This window comes from Dermacentor albipictus, unplaced genomic scaffold (assembly GCF_038994185.2).
Source record: "Dermacentor albipictus isolate Rhodes 1998 colony unplaced genomic scaffold, USDA_Dalb.pri_finalv2 scaffold_13, whole genome shotgun sequence".
NCBI lineage: Eukaryota > Metazoa > Arthropoda > Arachnida > Ixodida > Ixodidae > Dermacentor > Dermacentor albipictus.
This window is the reverse complement of record NW_027225567.1, coordinates 8,594,475-8,612,777: the sequence shown is the minus strand read 5'-3', so window position 1 is coordinate 8,612,777 and position 18,303 is coordinate 8,594,475. Positions and strand designations below refer to the sequence as shown.

The 18,303-nt window shown below is 42.9% G+C and overlaps 1 protein-coding gene across 1 annotated transcript in view; it reads right to left on the bottom strand.

Moving 5' to 3' along the window:
• Window positions 1-18,303, bottom strand: part of LOC135915897 (putative phospholipase B-like 2) — a 105,657-nt gene that overhangs the window by 41,599 nt on the left and 45,755 nt on the right. The window contains exon 12 of the mRNA XM_065449089.2: window positions 12,886-12,928. Coding sequence (XP_065305161.2) covers window positions 12,886-12,928 — 43 coding nt within the window. The remainder of the gene's footprint in view (window positions 1-12,885; window positions 12,929-18,303) is intronic.

The following is an 18,303-nucleotide window of genomic DNA, read 5'->3' as shown; positions in this document are numbered from 1 at the left end:
TAGGTGATATAATTTGTGCAAAAGTGTTCGTCTGTGTGTTTCAGTCTGTGTACATGTGAGTAATATGTGCATAACTGTTAGTGGCTGTTGACATTTCTCGCATGTTGGCGTGTCTTCTTTCGTAAGTAATTGTGTGTGAGGTGTGTGTGCCCAATGCGTAGTCGGCATAAAACTACATTGATGAACCGCTCCTGTTGGTAGCATGACTTCCACTCGCCAACTATGGGTTTCGTGAGATGTAGTTTATTGTCAGCACAACGGTCCCATTCGCGTTGCCATTTCGCCGTTAAGGCTTTTCTAATTGCGCGGATACTGTGTTTGTATGGAAGTGTTGTGTTTGTTATCTCTTTGTTCGCTGTCATCGATGCATATCTATCGGCTGCTTCGTTACCCGGTATCCCAACATGACTTGGTACCCAGCAGAAGCGGATTGATCTCCCATATTTCTTAAGCGCGACCATGTTTAGTATGTCCCCTAACAGGGGTTCACACTCAGATTTTAGGTTTAGGGCCTTCAGTGTACTTAAGGAATCAGTGTAAATGATTGTTTTTGTGCTTGCCAGTGATAATCTTTTTAACTACAACCCATACAGCGTAAACTTCAGCAGTGATAACAGAGGCATGTTTTGGTAGACGAATACTTCTTTCCCAATTTTCTGTTACGGCCCCTACACCCACATGTTTTTTTGTTTTGAACCCATCAGTGTAGAATTGCAGGTGATCTTGATATTGGTCCTGAAGAGCACGGAATTCTTGTATAATGTGTTCGTGTGGAGTGTCTCTTTTCCTTAAATGTGTTAATGTCCAGTCGCACAACTGCGTGAAATCGTACCACGGGGCCAGCCGTTCTGGTTTCTTGGCAACCTGGAGGACTTCGTGGGGAATTTCATAATCCCGACAGTATTGCTCATACCGCAGTACAAGTGGCCTAATCATGTTTGGTTTATTTGTGTAGTGTAAGCGTGAGTTGCACTGTGTGACGATGTTGTAGCATATGTGTTGCGGTGATGACTGAATTCTGAGTACGTAAGGCAATGTGAGGAATGCTCTGCGCTGCTGTAATGAGGGTTCGTTACATTCAACATATAAACTTTGAATAGGTGACGTCTACTTACTGTGAAGTAAGTAGACGTAATATATAATATAATAGACATAGAGATGTAATATCTATGTATACAAGTATTACCCATTCATTTATGCCATTTGGACAATGGCAGAAATGCATGGGTAATATTTGTGTACATAGACATTACATCACTATTATTTAACCAAGTGGTGCCCCTGCATGCTAAATTTTACAGGGCTATTATTAAGTAATGTAAACTTTTGTTGTAACATTAAGGCACCTTTTATATTATTACAGATTACCACCATTGTGCACCATCATAGTGTGATATTTACACTAAATGTATTGGACTTTGCTATAAAACCCTGCACAGTGGTGCATCATGAAATTTTTTTCTATAGTTTCTGGCCTCAGAATGCACTTCACATCATATTCTTGTTTGCAACAAGACTATAATGCAGGTTTCTCTCCTTATATTTTGTGGCACTTCAAGCTGCGGCGAGCTAAACCACTGGGCAGCAATACTGGAATCGCTACTGCGTGTGGAGCTGTCTTCAAACACACACAAAGAATACATAATTGCTTTTTTAGCGCAAAACAATGGACACAAGAAAGACGGCAGAACAAGGCGCTGCTCTCAACTGACATCACTTTACTGCGTCCCTCCTTTGTAGACAGCAGAATCTAGAAGAACATGCGCTGTGAACACCATGTGCAGGAACCACCAACATCTGATCACAAGAGCACACTCATGCGACAGAATAAAAAAAAACATATTGAGCACTGTACAAGGTTAAAGAAAGCACACTAATGCACTGTGACCCCAATGACTGTATGAAGAAAGCTTCCGATAACTCTCTGGCGGTGGTATCACGGCTCTTTTTCAAAATCGTAGTATCACGAAACATTGCAAACATAAGCGATCCATACCAACAGGCACAGGTTCCCATTTGGCTGAACATCGTAAAATACGGAAGTGCAAAGCCACGTTTCGTGGTACTGTGATTTTGAAAAAGTGCTGTGATACCACCGCCCGACAGTTATCGGAAGCTTTCTACATACAGTCATTGGGGTCACAGTGCATTAGTGTGCCTTCTTTAACCTTGTGCAGTGCTCAGTATGGTTTTTTGGATCTCGTCGCATGAGTGCGCTCTTGTGATCGGTTGTTGGTGGTCCCTGCACATGGTGCTCACTGCACATGTTCTTCTAGATTCTACTATCTATAAAGGAGTGACGCAATAAAGTGATGTCAGTTGAGAGTAGCGCCTTGTGCTGGTCGTATTTCTTGTGTCCATTGTTTTGCGCTAAACAAAGTATTTATGGATTCGCACCAACTAGCCCGCCAACGCATTGTGTTGAATGCAAAAAAATGCTGCTTTGCCTTCTTTGACTGTGTTGTGGGCACTTCTGAAGTACTGTCTGTCCAATAACCTTGTTGACATGGAAGTGCCCTCCACTTCTATGCGTTGCTTTCTGTTTCATTGTGGCATCACATCACATTATATTCATAATGTGTATGTACTTTTTCTAAGAGACCCATATTCGTATCCTTGTGTTATATTTGCTGTCGCATTATTTATGTGCAAATGACCAGTGCTCCAAGTTCCATTTTATCGCAAAGTAAACTACTGGTACCTAAACAGTTCTGTATATCAGAAAACCAAAGCCGAACTGCCGAACACTATCAAGCAGCAGCCTTAGTACAGTGTCAAGTAGTCAGATTTTATTGGTTATGCAGAGGCGCACAGCGTACCTCTTTATTACTTGCTGAACAATTAAGCTGTATGGAAGCTGAGTATTTATGTTGCTTCAACCACATGGTATTGGCCATTGCTCCTGCCCTCGGTAAATGTGGAAGATTATCATGGCATTTCTTTTTCTAACTCTTTTTCCTTACGCATGCAGTAATCCCACTGTAGTAAGTAGGAAACGGATCACATAGGCAATCAAAAGCCAACAACGTGTAAACTTGGAACATTGTACAGTTTGATGACCCAGAATAAGTAGAAATACACCATAAATGATTGACAATTAACTTTTACTTGACACAGGGCTAGAGCATATAGTAAGCATAGTGTATGTTCATACGGTGTCACATCAATTTAAATTTTAGTGTAGCTTTACAGTGTACACTTCTATTGTTGCATTCTCTCTGAGGGATGGTAATGTTTCGCGTGTCTAGCAACTAGACTGTCTATATACAGTAGTAAAAATGTGCGAACTGTATTTTTTAATGATTTGATAGAAAGTGACTTTCTCTGCACATGTTGCAGGTTCGAAAGAGTATGGTGGAAGCTGTTGCCAAGGTTCCGACCAGAAAAGACAGCCAGTATAAAAGGGTCCACACCACTGATCTCTACTACAGGGGATGGACAGCACATCGAGCACCCTCGACTGAAGCCAACCTTGTCCCAGAAGTTGGTGCTTCACAACTTTGCGGCAGCACTTCGTTTGCACGGGTGTGTGGCATTTCTTCCCCTAACATGCCTGCCTGATGTGCCATAAACTACCCAAGCAGTGTTTCGAGGTGTCCAGAATTTTTCCATTGCAGTGTCTACAGTGTCGCGAACATAAGTGGCGTGCAATGGAAACCCTGGTAAATGAGAAAAAACTTGATATAAGAGAGCACTATCGTATACGGGTTCAGATTGTCATAAAAGCGCTTACCAGACATGTAGAGACCTCCTAAAATGTGAAAAACCACAAAGAAAAGTTTTTCGGCAGCAATATTATCTGATCGCACGCACTAGTTAGTCCACCATATGCCCTGCTTCCAGGACAAGCGCCTGCATGACACCGCATTTCCACTGGCTTCACCTGCATCCGGTGCGGTGTGCTGCATCCAGCAAAACATTAGAAATCAGTGGTGCACAGTGTTTTCTGTCCCCTTTCTCGACACCTACTGAACACATGGTAAACTGTTTCCAAAGCAAAAAAACAGAGGGAAAGGTCTCTGAACATATTGCATTTTAAAGCGGCTGGTACTGGGTAACGCAAGTACTGTGGCATAGTAGATTTGCACCAGGCAACCTGGGCGCCCAAAAAGGCTGCTGTTTACTTGCAAAAGGCCAACGTATTGTGAGCATGTTGAAGTTATTTTTTTATTCTCATCGCTTATTTAGCTAGTGGAGACAGCTTTCACAACTGGAGAAGAAGCCTTGGAAGCATGAAACACTTCACAAAACCAGCTTCAATATATCGTGTCTGCATCACAATTTCATGGCTGCATGAGTGAACCCTCTGGTTAACATGTAAGAGTGTTCATGATTTTTGCCATGCATTATCCACTTTATTTACAGGTCAACCCTATCTTGAGATTTAAGCTGATGTTTCATTTAGAGAAATTATGGCCGAGCCAGCTTTTGAGAATACAGATTGAGCTCGACAGGTTAAACCCCAGAACAAGTCGTTGAGGATTTCAGATCAAGAATCTTCAAAGGCCAGTTCATTTAGCGGTGTTAATATTCTGCTCAAAGTTGTTGATTGTTACGTCCATATGGTGCCCAAGCATTGCGGTAACAACTTCACTTGGAGTACATAGCGAGGGTCTATTCGACGTAAGCTGCTGGCTTTTTTTCTGTGTTTTCAAAAACTGGTTTCTTGTTCAGTTTAAATTTTCAAATTTTGCATTGTTTATTAGGTGTTGTGTCCTGTTTCCTTTTCCTGCAGCTTCTTTGTTAAACATCTGAATAGTGAACACAACTTGAGCTTTTGCTTGATTTTCTAGATTGCATGCCCTCGATGCAAAACAATTTCACTTCAAAACTTCTTGTACCGTACTGAAAGAATAACTTGAAGCAGCCATAGCCACCAGTAAGACGCAAGATATGATTATGAAAATTGTAATATTGTTTTTTGATCTACAGGGTGTCTTAACTATCGTGCACCAAGATTTAGAAATATGTAAATGCGATGTAACTAGATAAAATGAAGGTAATGTTGTTTGCCGTCGCTTGGAGATACTCTGATTATATTTTGCATTCTGCCTAATTACATAATTCTTAATTAATTAATAAATATCTCAAATAATTAAATGAAATGTGTCAATAAAAGTTGTAGAGCAATATGAAAGCCTCTTATACACTTTTTTGTTACTGTTACTCATTGTGTGCTACATAAAAGTGTTTTTCCAAGGAATAAGCCTGCGAATACACAAAGTGTCTTGAGTGGCCAGTCATCTGTCAGTTTTGTGGTTCTTTTAAGAAAAAGACTTGGCTCAGAAAATTATCCTTCTTTATGCAGCCTGTGGAGACAAGGTTCCTTAGACATGGCCATGGCCCTCAAGGAAGCCGAGGCCACAGGCAGTTGCTCCAGTGACCGTGAAAAGGTCCCCTGGGGCACAAGTCTAATTTGGCACATCTACCTTTCTCCTGCAGCTTTTCTGTCTACTTAGCTAACCAGGTGGGTCAATGATGGCAAAGGGAAAAAAAGAATCAACAGCTTCAAACGTAGAGCTTGCTCAAGCTCAATGCATTTTTGGTGTGAAGTTTTTCCCTTATCATTTATCAAAAAACGGGTAATAAGTATATGATATGGTCTTCATACGGACACCTCTTTCTCACAGAGAATTAGCAGTAAAAAAAGCAGCTTATGAATAATATTTATGGGGTTTTACGTACCAAAACCACTTTCTGATTATGAGGCACGCCGTAGTGGAGGACTCCGGAAATTTGGACCACCTGGGGTTCTTTAACGTGCACCTAAATCTAAGTACACGGGTGCTTTCGCATTTCGCCCCCATCGAAATGCGGCCGCCGTGGCCGGGATTTGATCCCGCGACCTCGTGCTCAGCAGCTCAACACCATAGCCACTGAGCAACCACGGCGGGTGCAGCTTATGAAGGCTTGAATATTAGCTAGGATGATGTGGCATAGATAGGATAATGATTATGAATGTTTCTGGTAAAGGTAGTGGTAGTAGAGTGAATAATCAGTTTATATATGGGTTAAAAGACATTTCGTTCCAATGCCAGAATTTTAAATCATCCCAAGTAATTCTTGTGTTTGATAGTCTATGCACATTGAGTGACAGTGCTTCTTGATGCTTGCTTCGTGCTGACATAATTCTTATGCTGCATAATTCACCTGTTTAAATTCCCTATTTCTCCCGTTCAAGCAACTTTACATTCACTTAAGAAACCTCGTAGATGAGTTCCAGAAACTTGCTGATGAGATTAGGGGGCGGCGTGCACCCCAGGCTTAGATATGCATTCAAGAGCCTCATATCTTGCAAATGTTAGAAATACTCCTGCTAAGCTAGTTCTTGGTGTCATACAAGGTTATTTGCGAATACGAATTTGCCTAAATTTAGAAAACAGTCAATCTAAAACATGTCAAGCAATATCGCTGACAATACACACACATTCCAATGGAACTAAATACAAATAAATATAGCACCAAATGCAGAATCATTGGCATGATGCCATTCTTTCAGTGGAATAAAATCTGTCCTGCGTTGTAAATCTGGAATCCTTTATAATTCAGACTACTAAATGCCTCATGAGGGTTAATTGTGACGTAAAATATGCGTGTATTTATTCCTCGTTTCTTTACTTTAAGACCCGATAATGCTTAAACAGCAGTGAAAGAACTGAGATCACGGTACTTAATACTTTATATTGCTCCAGAAATCCGTTTTTCTGCCGATCGCAGCATTTGACACTAACAATTTTTGACAGAAAATGTGAGACAGAAGGCACATAACACTTAAGGTGGTGCGATTCACTTTGATTGTTTGGGAACGAAACTCATAATGTACATGTAGTGGCCCTACGTGTCATTGCCTTTGAACAACAAAAAGGTAGGGAGTTTGCGTTTTGCAAAACTGCATGGAGGTTTTTACTGTGTGCAATTAAAATTAGAAACCTTCACAGCTGATACTAAATGCATTCTCCACAGCTTTAGGTTATGCAGGTGCACTACTTTACACAGAACACACTCTTTTACCTCATTACTGCCCACACTCTTAGGCAAAGTTACACCCTTTGGAGTGCCCCTTCTGCCACACAACGATAATCGTCATCTGCCTCGTTGCGTTTCCTTTCTTTAACGCTGCGAGCCCTGTACTTTCCAGTAACGAACGGCATGCGCGTTATCAGCATGATAGCATTCCCGAAAGGAAAGTAGCGGGCGTGGCGTTTTAAAGAAAGGAAACACATCAAGGCAGATATTGATTATTGTTGTGTGGCAGAAGGGGCACTCCAAAGGGTGTAACTGCCTAAGAGTGCAGGTGGTGATTCAGATTCTTCAAAGGTGTTTCATTGTATGGGATGGCACATCGCTGTTCACTTATTTGCAGAATATTACATTCCAATTGTGTCTTATGAGATGAATCCATTAGAGAGCTTTAACTTGCCCTAAATTTATTACAGCTCTGTACTGTTAAACTGGCAGCAGCTTGCAGTGCTTGTGGAAAAACAATTGTAACTGCCATATTATATGTAACTGCTAGTGCACAGGCATCGGCTGCAGCAATGGTTAGGGTACACTTGTTTCTTCTGTTCTGGGGTATGCATCCTCCACGAGAAAGTAGTTTTTTTCGTCTTCCTCTTCTACCACATTGGAATGTAAAATGGGGTGTAATTTGTAGGGTATACTCTTGCATAAACTTCATGAGCATGTATTCTTGTCTGTGCCACTGATCATTGTTGCTACGACTGTAAAAGCAGGGTGCCTGTTTACAGCACCCGTAGGGAACAATCTGTGAATCTTTAACGAACAGTAAGGATAATGAATAATCGAATAATTTTTAGTAATTTTCAACGAATTTAGCACTCTTTGCTTTCCACTGTGGTGTTTTTCAACCTCTAATGTTGGCACAAGGTTTGTCTGCAGGATGTCATTTTGTGTGAAAGAGTGCACTTGTGCGCATAACACCTCATCGTCAACATTCTGCTGCACAGAATGTCATTAGCTTTCGTATGCATTGGTCACTATCAGCTGCTCCTATGTTAGTTGGAATGTAGCATTTATGTAAAGCACATTTGATGTTCTAACAAAAAGCATTGTGCCCTCTTATCTTCTAATTCTCCTACTTGATGCCTAGTGGCATAATAGCATGGTTGACGCCATGAGAGTCAGTGTGGTGTATAATTGTGTCTGGGGGGGGGGGGGTGTACATTAACTTAAGCAACTTTTCCAGGCGACTTGAATCAATGTTGTGGAATGCTGTTTTTTTTTTCAATCACTGTTACAAAGTTTCACTTTGGTTGTGGCAACAAGTTTAATGTAGTTTGCTAGCACTCCTGCCAACACATATAATGTGCAGGCATCTGTGTTGAAAAAAAGACCAGCTAATGGTTTGCCAGGAGCTAAGGTCCATTTAGACCATTAAATTTTGAGCTTGCACCGGTGGAAATAATAGGTGAATGAAAGCACACCCAGGAGAATTGACCATAATATTTTCTTTCATTATAATAATGCTGAAGCTTTGAACTGCATTTGAACTGACTTGTTTAAAAATGACCCATTTCCTTGTTCAAGTGAGACAAAGGTTCCACAGGAAGACAGAAACTTGAAGCCGTCAACAGCAGCATGAATATAAACAGCGCTCGACGTTTTGCAATCTTGCACCTGGTTATCATATTGTCTATTCCATTTTTTTCCACAGGCTGTTCTTTACTGTGTTATGGTCATACCCAGTTTAATTTTAATGTCCCTATTTTTTAATATTTCGTTAATATATCTTTTCTTCATCGGCTTTTAACAAAATATATATTCGTAATGTGCCTTCATTTACCATTTACAGTGACCTTAACCAGATGCATCTTGATACAAAATTTATTTTCCTTAATTCTTCGTTTTCCTTTTCCAAAAGTGCAAACTGTTTATCTTGATACCTATTTTGTCTTCTCGGAAGATTAGGTCTACTGGATTAATGACTGCTTACATATGTACATCATTTTCTGTTTTGGTCACCCCTACTCTTTGCAAGAACTGACAGTAGTGCTCATACCCGCTCCATCACAATCACCACTGCTAAGCACACCCTTCCTTCCTTTATTTTAACACTTTGGCTTCTCTTGACCTATTATATGCACCAATTTCTTCTCCCCCAATGAGGCTAGGGGCCAGTGAGCTATGCACAATCCAAAACAACACAGCCAATGAAAACATTTGCTACCCTAATGACAAGCACCTATGTCGAAATGTTGGCTACAGCAACATCCCTTGTTCCAATAATGTTGGTCTACTTACATGTTTTTCTAACTCAGAAGTTACTGCTTTGTCGTGTTCTGTGATTATACTTTTTTTGCCGCTTTCTTTAGGATGGATATTCACGAATACTATTTGTTTCTCCTAACAGCAGAAAGTTTATCCTTGCAAGCATTTTGGGTCAAGAACAACTTTCACCAGGAAGAAGTGCAAGACGAGTGATTGAAGAAAATAAAGTTGCTTCTGTGATCTAAGAACTTGAGGACTGAAATGTTGCACCTTTTTATATATGTGCTATGCAGTGCATTCATATCACAAAGTGCAAAGTGTTTTATCTCTGCAGCCATGTCAGTGTGTTGGCAAGACAATTTTCTCAATGGTGACCTGCTGCTTTGTCTATGAGCTGCCTTCATGACATTTGCATTAAAGGCGATGTACTATCGTGGACAAAAGTACCCTGGAAGTGCGAGCGTTGACCAAATTGCATTTCTGTTAGAAACCGCTGAAAACAGTGGGTCACGTATGCACATTCCGAACGCAGATGGTAGCACGGCTGATCCCAGCAAATAGTGCACCATAAAATTCGGTCAACTCTCGCACGTCCTGGGCAATTTTGTCCCCGATGGCACATTCTTCGAACAATGGGTATGCTCTGCAAGATGAAATACGGGAATCACCTGTACTTTAACGGAATAGTACAGATTTAGCATACGGAGTCTTTCGTTTTCTGAATACGGCAAGCACCTGTATTTTAACGGTTATAGTACAGAATCAGAATACAGAGTCTTCCGTTTTCTAGCTACAGAAGCACTCATATCTGGTATTACGGTCTCTCTTTTACAGTTGTCCGTTCTACGGAAATGACCGTTCTTAATTTACAGAAGTGTGTTCGGTCACAAATTACCAGCAAATTTTCTGTAAAGTAAGGCAATTTTTTTTTTACAGTGTACGTGCAATAGGCAGTTTTAAGATAGCGTTTGTGGCCTTACGTACGTTAAGCGTAAGCACCTTTGCGGGCCGTTAGGGTGCGCGTTCTTTCAAGTCTTTTAGGTTACCGTACGGAAAGGCTAACACAAAGAAGACGTTATAAAACCGAGCGCCCTCTGGTGCCTCGTGCCAAACGTATCCAAGCCAAAACGATCCATTAGCGACCATTCTGCTGTTGCTATGTGGACGCGTCTCGTTAGGCCTACGGCCACCAAGATCACCGAACGATCCCAGAAAATTGACGCTCAAAACAAAACGTAACGAAATGCGCTCATAACAAACCTTTCAGATGACTTTAGAGAAAGCGAAAGCTCATTACAATAGTTACTGGCAATCAACGCGAGTGAGAGCGTAGCCATCACGAGAATTCACGCTGAAGCGGGAGCCATGGGTGCCGCTATGTTCGACGACGCTATTTCTTAGCGTCCGTAAACATAACGAACGTTAAACTCGCAAAATAACGTTGTCACAGCGCACGTAAACCACAGAAACCCAATAACGTTCCGAGCATGCGCAGTAAGGCCGACTCTATTTCTTTACGTACGTAATGCGTTTACGTTCGGTCGCAAACGCTAAACTAAAGCTGTCTAATATCACCAACGTTACTGTAACTGGCCTGTACGAGCTCGTCTTATCATTATCACCTTTACCTTTGTAGATGAGGTTCATATTGCTTTCGTGGCTGGTTGGATAGATGGTATGGGCGTCCCCTTACGAACAGGGTGGTAGGTTGCGCCACCAGGCTCATGCTATTATGTTGCCTGATGACGTACTTATGTTAAAAAAGGAAAAGGAAAAAACACGATGAACTGCCATAACCAAACTTGCTGAACGCATATTGTGAACTTTGTTTTTGTGCGCCTCCGTTGTTTCTCGTTTCCCTACTTCCACCAATCTTGCAATCACCTATTACTAATCTCTATCACAGGCATGTTTAATTTCGCCCTGTTAGCCCTGAACTCGAGGGCTTCAAGCAAGAGACAGGGAGCCTAAAATGGCAGCCGGGTAGATATCTTCACATTCTAATAAAACATTTTCCATCGTTTCCTTAGCTTTACCACATCAAGAACATTGTTTTTCTTCCTTCTTATATCTCGCTTGATAAGTGTTTGTTCTAAGGCATCCCGATTTTGTTTCGAAAAGTAATGAGCTTCTCTTTCAGTTACCGTAAATTGTTTCTTTCCTGTTTTCGTTTTCCCTCTTAAGTAGTTACTCATAGCAAGTTTCTTTTCTATTGCTGCCACCCATGAGATTATCTCAGCCTCTCTGACTTCCAACTTGACGTTCTTTGTTGCCATGTTGCTCACCCGGCTCGCATACTTGCAGGTAAGCTTCCTAGTTCTTTTCTTCCACTGTGAATGAATGTTTTTCCTGTACAAATACCTGAAAATTCTCCCAGCCCCGTTACTTTCTTGCATATTCCTCAGTCACTCTTCATAATCAATCTTACTGTGAGCTTCTCCCCCTTCAAAGGTTGTATAGCCCATATCACCCTGCACAGCTTCATTTGTAGTCTTCCCGTAAGCGCCCAATGCGAGGTGTCCCACTGATCTTTGGTTGCCATCGGGTCCTGACTGTACCCATGATTTCAAGCAAACAACCGCATTTCCAAATGTAAGACCTGGAACCATTACACCTTTCCACAGACACCGGAGTACCACGTACCTATTATATCCCCGCACCGCTCTGTGTTTTATTATAGCCACATTTCTTTTTCCCTTTGCTGTTTTTTTCCTTTTTTACATATATCCATTGCCTTCGTTTTTCCATATACCAAGCTATTTATATTCTTTTACTCGAGGACTTTCCTGGCCCTGAAGTGACACTGTCTGTTCACTGTTTTCATTGAATACGATAAAGCCAGATTTTTTAACGCTAAATTGCAGACCTAAATTCTCGCCTTCCTGTCCTCAGATATTAGCCAGACGTTGCATATCACTTTGCTTGTTAGCTAGTAACACAATGTCGTCCCAATAAAACAAACCTGGAAGCTGCGGCTCTCCTGCTGTACCCGCCTCTTCGTGCGAAAGATCAAACCCGATATTACTTTCCTCTAGCGCCTTTTCCATCCTCATCATGTACATCATAAATAGAAGTGGGGATAAAAGGCACCCCTGCCTCCGTCCCTTGTTGATATCAACTTTCTCCTCGCTCCTCATCTTTTCCCGTTCAACGCCAAACTGTATTTTCTACGTACATATCTCCCAAAAGCTGTTTAAAATCGTCGCCCAATTCTTTCCCTTCCAGAATATGGCTTGTGGATGCTCAGCAGTGCCATGTACATTCTGCGGGGCCCACTTCTCCGCGGAAAAAAAATATATATAAAGGTTTGGTTCTCGAGGCTGGTCGCGCAAAGTCGTCTACTGTGCCAGCTCACATAACGTCACATATACGGATGACACAAGAGTAGATATGAAGCGTAAGTAAGTGAGAATATTCGCCACAACACCGCGTCACAATGAAACCTGCATTCAGCCATTTGTATTGATACCCCTCATTCTACGACGGTACGCATGCATTCTTGAGCCTTGAGAGCTTTGCATGAATTTAAATCAATCGTTTCACCTAGATTTCGAAAGTACCACATGCATGTGTCTTTTGTATCAGCAAACGTATGTTACTTCGGTGTGAAGCTAAACTCAACATTACATTAAAATACTTGAAAAAAAAAACCCAAACTGTTGTCTTCACTAGCATCGCACGCGTGCCATCTGTAGTGTTTCTCTGGTACTGAAGACATAGTTAGACCATACAATTTATTGAAAAGGCACTTAAAAAAATTAGAAAATCTGACCAAGACCAAGAGTACTAATCTGTTCAATTTTATTTGCATGATATGTTTACCTCCGTACGACACATGTAACATTGATTTGACATGATGTCACCAATGCATTTCACATTATCTACGACAGTGCTGCATACCAACAGGAGCGCGAAAACACGGGAAATGCGGGAGATGAAAATACAAGACGATGAGCAAAACGAGAACAAGGTGAAAGCCGGAGCCAACATTTCGACAAGTGGCAAGTCCACTTGTCCACAAGTCCACAAGTCCACGACAAGTGGCATATTTCTCTAAACAACATCACAAATACGTACTATGGTTAATCTAAGTCCCATACAGATCACGTTGCTGCAACATTGAAAGGATGTCGCAGCCGGACATAAGTTACCTCTAATAGATGTTCCTTTTAGGGATGCAGGAGATTTAAAGACAATTGAATGGCTTTTTACCTTTTCACGCGATAATGAGCTGCATACCTGCAAGTACCACAGCAGATGTACTATCGAATACAAATGAAATGCGAACAGCAGAGCGTGTGGCCGAAGCATGACTGAACACACAGTGTGTGGCGTCGGCCAGCCATCATTGTACACGTGCACGCGCATGTGGGTTTGACACAGAACGCGGGACTGCTTGTCCTAATGCTATTATGCCACCTGTATTTCGTTTGAAGTTCGTATTTTCACCCAGCCATGGCGGTGCCATTCCTACCTGCGATTACTGTTAAGGTGGCTAGCACTGTCGTTGCTCCTCCAGTGCAATACATTTTTTGGCGCTATTGAAATTATGATTAGAGAGTGGCAGCTTTGATCGTGGTAACAAAAGCAAATCAACAGACGTTAGGTAAATGGGTGCATTCCAGCTATATCATGCTACAGATGCAGTAATGGTGCTATCCACCATAACAGTATTCTGCCAGGTAGGAATGGCACTGCCGCGGAGAGATGAGAAAATAACTTTCGGACAAAATACGGGTGACGTTTATCGTAGTAGGGTGAGCAGTGCTGCACCTTGCGCGAAAACCACGCGCCCACTCACGTGCACGATGACTGGCCTACGACATGCACTGTACCTTTAGTTATGCTTCGGCCACACAATGGCTGTTCGCATTTCATTTGTCCACAGTGGTACATCCTGTGGCGTAGCTAGGTCGTCTGGCACCAGGGGCCCATAGGTCTTCTGTGAGCCGCCCCCCCCCTCCCCCCCCCGGCTGTAGTCGAGGAAGGCGAGGATATCAAGTTCCGGGTGTCTTCAGACGTATATGACAACCCCCCCCCCCCTGCTGGCCTCTTGCACCCGGGGCCCACGGCCCCCCGGCTCCCTTGTTGCTACGCCACTGGGTACATCTGCTGAGGCACACTAATGCCACAGTTACCACCACTGTCGGCAAGTAGCTCGTGCCCTTGTTTGAAATGTTTTGTTAACATGCGAACGTGTAAATGTCAAAATATAGATTGCAGCAGTCATGAGGTATCTTCCTTATTACTGCAAAATCCTTAAATGGCTCATGTGTAAAAATTAAGATTTTCGACATTATGGCACCAAAATTCGATGTCCCCAAAATTGGGGCTAGAACTCGACCTTTGGTGTTAAATAGGGCGAAGCAAATTAAGGCACAGTTCATTAAAATAGAGTTCATTAGGGCACTCTAACACACGACCTCTGGTGGGAGTCACAACCTCGACCTTTGGTGGAAGGTGAACACACGACCTTTGTCGTTAATTAAGGGAAAGTTAAGGCACTCAAACTCATGACCCAACATGGAGATATGGGTGGACCGGCCTATCTCCAACTTGGATTCCAATTGACATGGTGACGGTAGCGAGTCTAACCCACTACCTTTAGCGTTAATTAAGACGAAGGTAATTAAAATATAGTTAATTAAGTCATTCGAGCCCACGCCGTTTGGTGTTAATAACGGTGAAGTGGATTGAGGTACAGTTAATTAAGGTAGAAGTAATTAAGACACCGAACCCTGGATCCTTTGGTGCGAGCCAAACCCACAAAAGTTGGTGTTAATTAGGGCGAAGTAGTTAAGGTACTGCTAACCAAGATAGAGTCAATTGCGGCACTCGAACCCTCAACCTTTGGTGGAAGTTGAACCCGCGACCGTTTGTGGTAATTAGGGTAAGGTTACTTAATGTCGAGGTAATTAAGGCACTCGAACCCATGATCTTTGGTGGGAGAAAACGGGTAATAGGAAATGCATTCGAATGAGAATGACAAGTAATTTAATGAATGTCTTGTGAGCTCCCAGGCTTTCGCCTTGATCCTGTTTCATTTTTCATTTTTTTTTCATTTTCCCTTTTATTTCCTCAAAGACCCCGTAGTGGGGGTATTACATAAGGGATGGGGATACAACATATACAAAGAAGTGTTATAATGCATTCAATTCTGTAAAGAAAAAGTTGTTACATCTTGAACAATTTGTGAAGAGCAGGTGACGGCGGCGACTTGAGGAAGGGCATTCCAGTCTGTAGATGCTCGGTAGAAAAACGCGGCTGAAAATGTATTTGTGCGTGAGTGTGGTTGTGTTGCCTGCTGGGGATGGCCAATGCGCCGTGGCCGGCGCGTTGGGGCAACAATGTATGGTGGGCGATTAAGCGACGAATAAAAGAACGTGCGGAAGAGGGAGAGGGTGGCAAAACGGCGACGAAAGGATAAAAGCGATAAGGAAGATGCTTTTTTCAAATATGAATATCCCTGGTGGCGCGATTGGCATTGGCGAGATATGCTTGATGCGGATCCCAGATGGCAGATGCGTATTCAAGTTTCGTTCTTACCAATTATCTATGGGCTAACAGTTTTACATGCAATGGAGCAAAACGAAGGTGATGTCTTAGAAATCTCAACGTTTCGTTAGCCGATGAAATAACATTAGTGACATGCGCGTTCCAGGTTAGGTCATTAGCCAAGATGACACCCAAGTATTTATAGGATTCTACTAATTCCACGGTGAGGTCACCAATCCGATAAGGAAAGCGAAGCGGGTGATGACCACTGGTAAATGAGACACGTTTGCATTTATTAGAGTTCAGCGTCATCAGCCAAAGATCACTCCATTCTTGCACCCGGTCAAGGACAAATTGAAGAGCTGTTTGCTCAGTGATGGTCTTGACTGTGCCGTAAATAACCCAGTCATCGGCAAACATACGGATATGACAGGACACATCCAAGGGTAAGTCATTAATGCAAATTAAGAAAACAAGTGGGCCAGGGACAGACCCCTGTGGTACGCTTGATGTGACGGGTGCAATGGTAGAAGCGTAGTTATTAAATGAGATGTACTGCGAGCGGTTGGTTAAAAAGTGCTCAAACCATTTTCGGATATCAGGGTGCTAATGCAAACGCCAAAGCTTTAGTAATAGGCGTTGATGAGATACCTTGTCAAACGCTTTCGCGTAATCCTTAAATATGGCGTCTGTTTGTATGTTAATATCAACATCAGCATGAACGTCATGAAATATTGCAAGTTGGGTCTCGCAAGATCGGCCCCTGCGGAATCCGTGCTGCGAACGATGAATGAAGATATACTATAGCGTCTAGAAAGTTCATATTTTGAGAGTATATTACATGCTCCATGATCTTGCAGGGAACACTTGTCAATGAGATGGGGCGGTAATTTAGTGGATAAATTTTATTACCCGATTTGTGGACTGGAATGACCTTCCCCACCTTCCACTCCTCTGGCATGGCGCCTGTGGAAAGCAACTATGAAAATAATAGAGAAACGATGCAGAAATATGCTTCGTGTTTTTGAGTAGTTTAGAGTTAATGTCATCGATGCCAGATGAGGAAGACAACTTAACATTTTCTATTACAGATAAAAGCCCAGGTGCTGTGAATGTGATGGCTAACATGTTGCATCGTATATTTGTGGTAGGCGAAGGAGGCGCGTCCCTACTTCACTAGTGCACACTGAAGAAAACGCGTTGTTGAACATGTTATCGCAGGTTAAATCTGTCACTGATTCACCCAGCTCGTTAGTAAGAGCTGCGTTCTCCCATACCGGACCTCGAGGATCGAGTGACGCATACGTCACATCATCCTCGTGCGTCCGCGCCATCCTCGGCCTACTTCGACTTCCGAGCCGCCAAAAGATGCGGACCACAGTTTTTTCGGTCATCGATACCGCTGATGTGAGTACCACGGAAGTCGCCCCTGGCTTCTCGGGCGGCTCGCCAGGCACACTGGTGGCGAACACGCATGCCATCTCGGTGTTGTCGCGGTAACTTGAAGACTACATCGCCTCTGCAACGTCCGGCCTCCCGCTTGCAGCGCTACCATCGGTGGCTGCCACGGCACCACCGGAGTTTGGTTTTCAGGATGACCACACTCTTTGGATAGAAACAGCGCTAGCCATGCCCTTTCAGACAACAAGAAATGGCTGGTTTCGGAGGGGCGACTCTATGGGGCAGCCAAGGCGTGGGAAAAAGGCCACGCGCGCTGATCTCGGGCGGCATGGAGAACAGCTACTTGAGGATATCCTACACAGCTTTCGGCCGGCTTTCCTATGCCTGTAGCAGGTCCGGCCGGCACTCTTGATCAGACTTTCCCGCTTTAGCCTCCGGCCGTAGGCCGCTGTTCCCGCAGCGGGACTGGGACCCTGCGTCTGTATACGACACATATGTTCTTCGCTGCCAGATCCCGATACCATTATGAGGCACTCGGCAATGCGCCCTCCACGCTCATCACTGCTTGGGCACATGGAGGCACCGGCTCACCTGGTTACGCTGGCTGCTTCAACCGAGGCGGTGGAAAGCATGCCGCGGCTACCATTTAGGCTTTGACCCTTGAAGCTTCGCCAGTCCCTCTTCTCTCCTTGTCTATCCCCGTACGCGTTAACCTGTGTCTATGTTAGTGAAGCTAACCTGACGCATTTGGAGTTTACTAAAAACAGGTTTAAGAGGAAGCTTTAGCTCGGGTGCTGCTATCTAAACACATGCAAACGGAGAATTCGTTTTTCTCGGCAACCATTGCACCAAACTTGACGAGGTTTGTTGCAATTAAAAGAAAAGCTTAGTCTAGTGACTTTCTGTTTGAAATTTTTTTTATTTAGGTTGTCATTCTTTTTCCTAAAAATTGGCAGAAATAGCAAATTTTCAGAAAACCAAACTATCAGGATTACAACTCCGTAACTCAGTAATAAAAGATGATATCACAATTCTGTGAATCGCATCTCATGGTACTTCTAAAGCGGACAAAATTCATATGTTGCACATGAATCTTAAACATTTGGCAATGTGAAAATACAGCTTTTGCAAAACCATTGTACACAACGTAACGAATTCACGTAAGATGTAAAATGACAT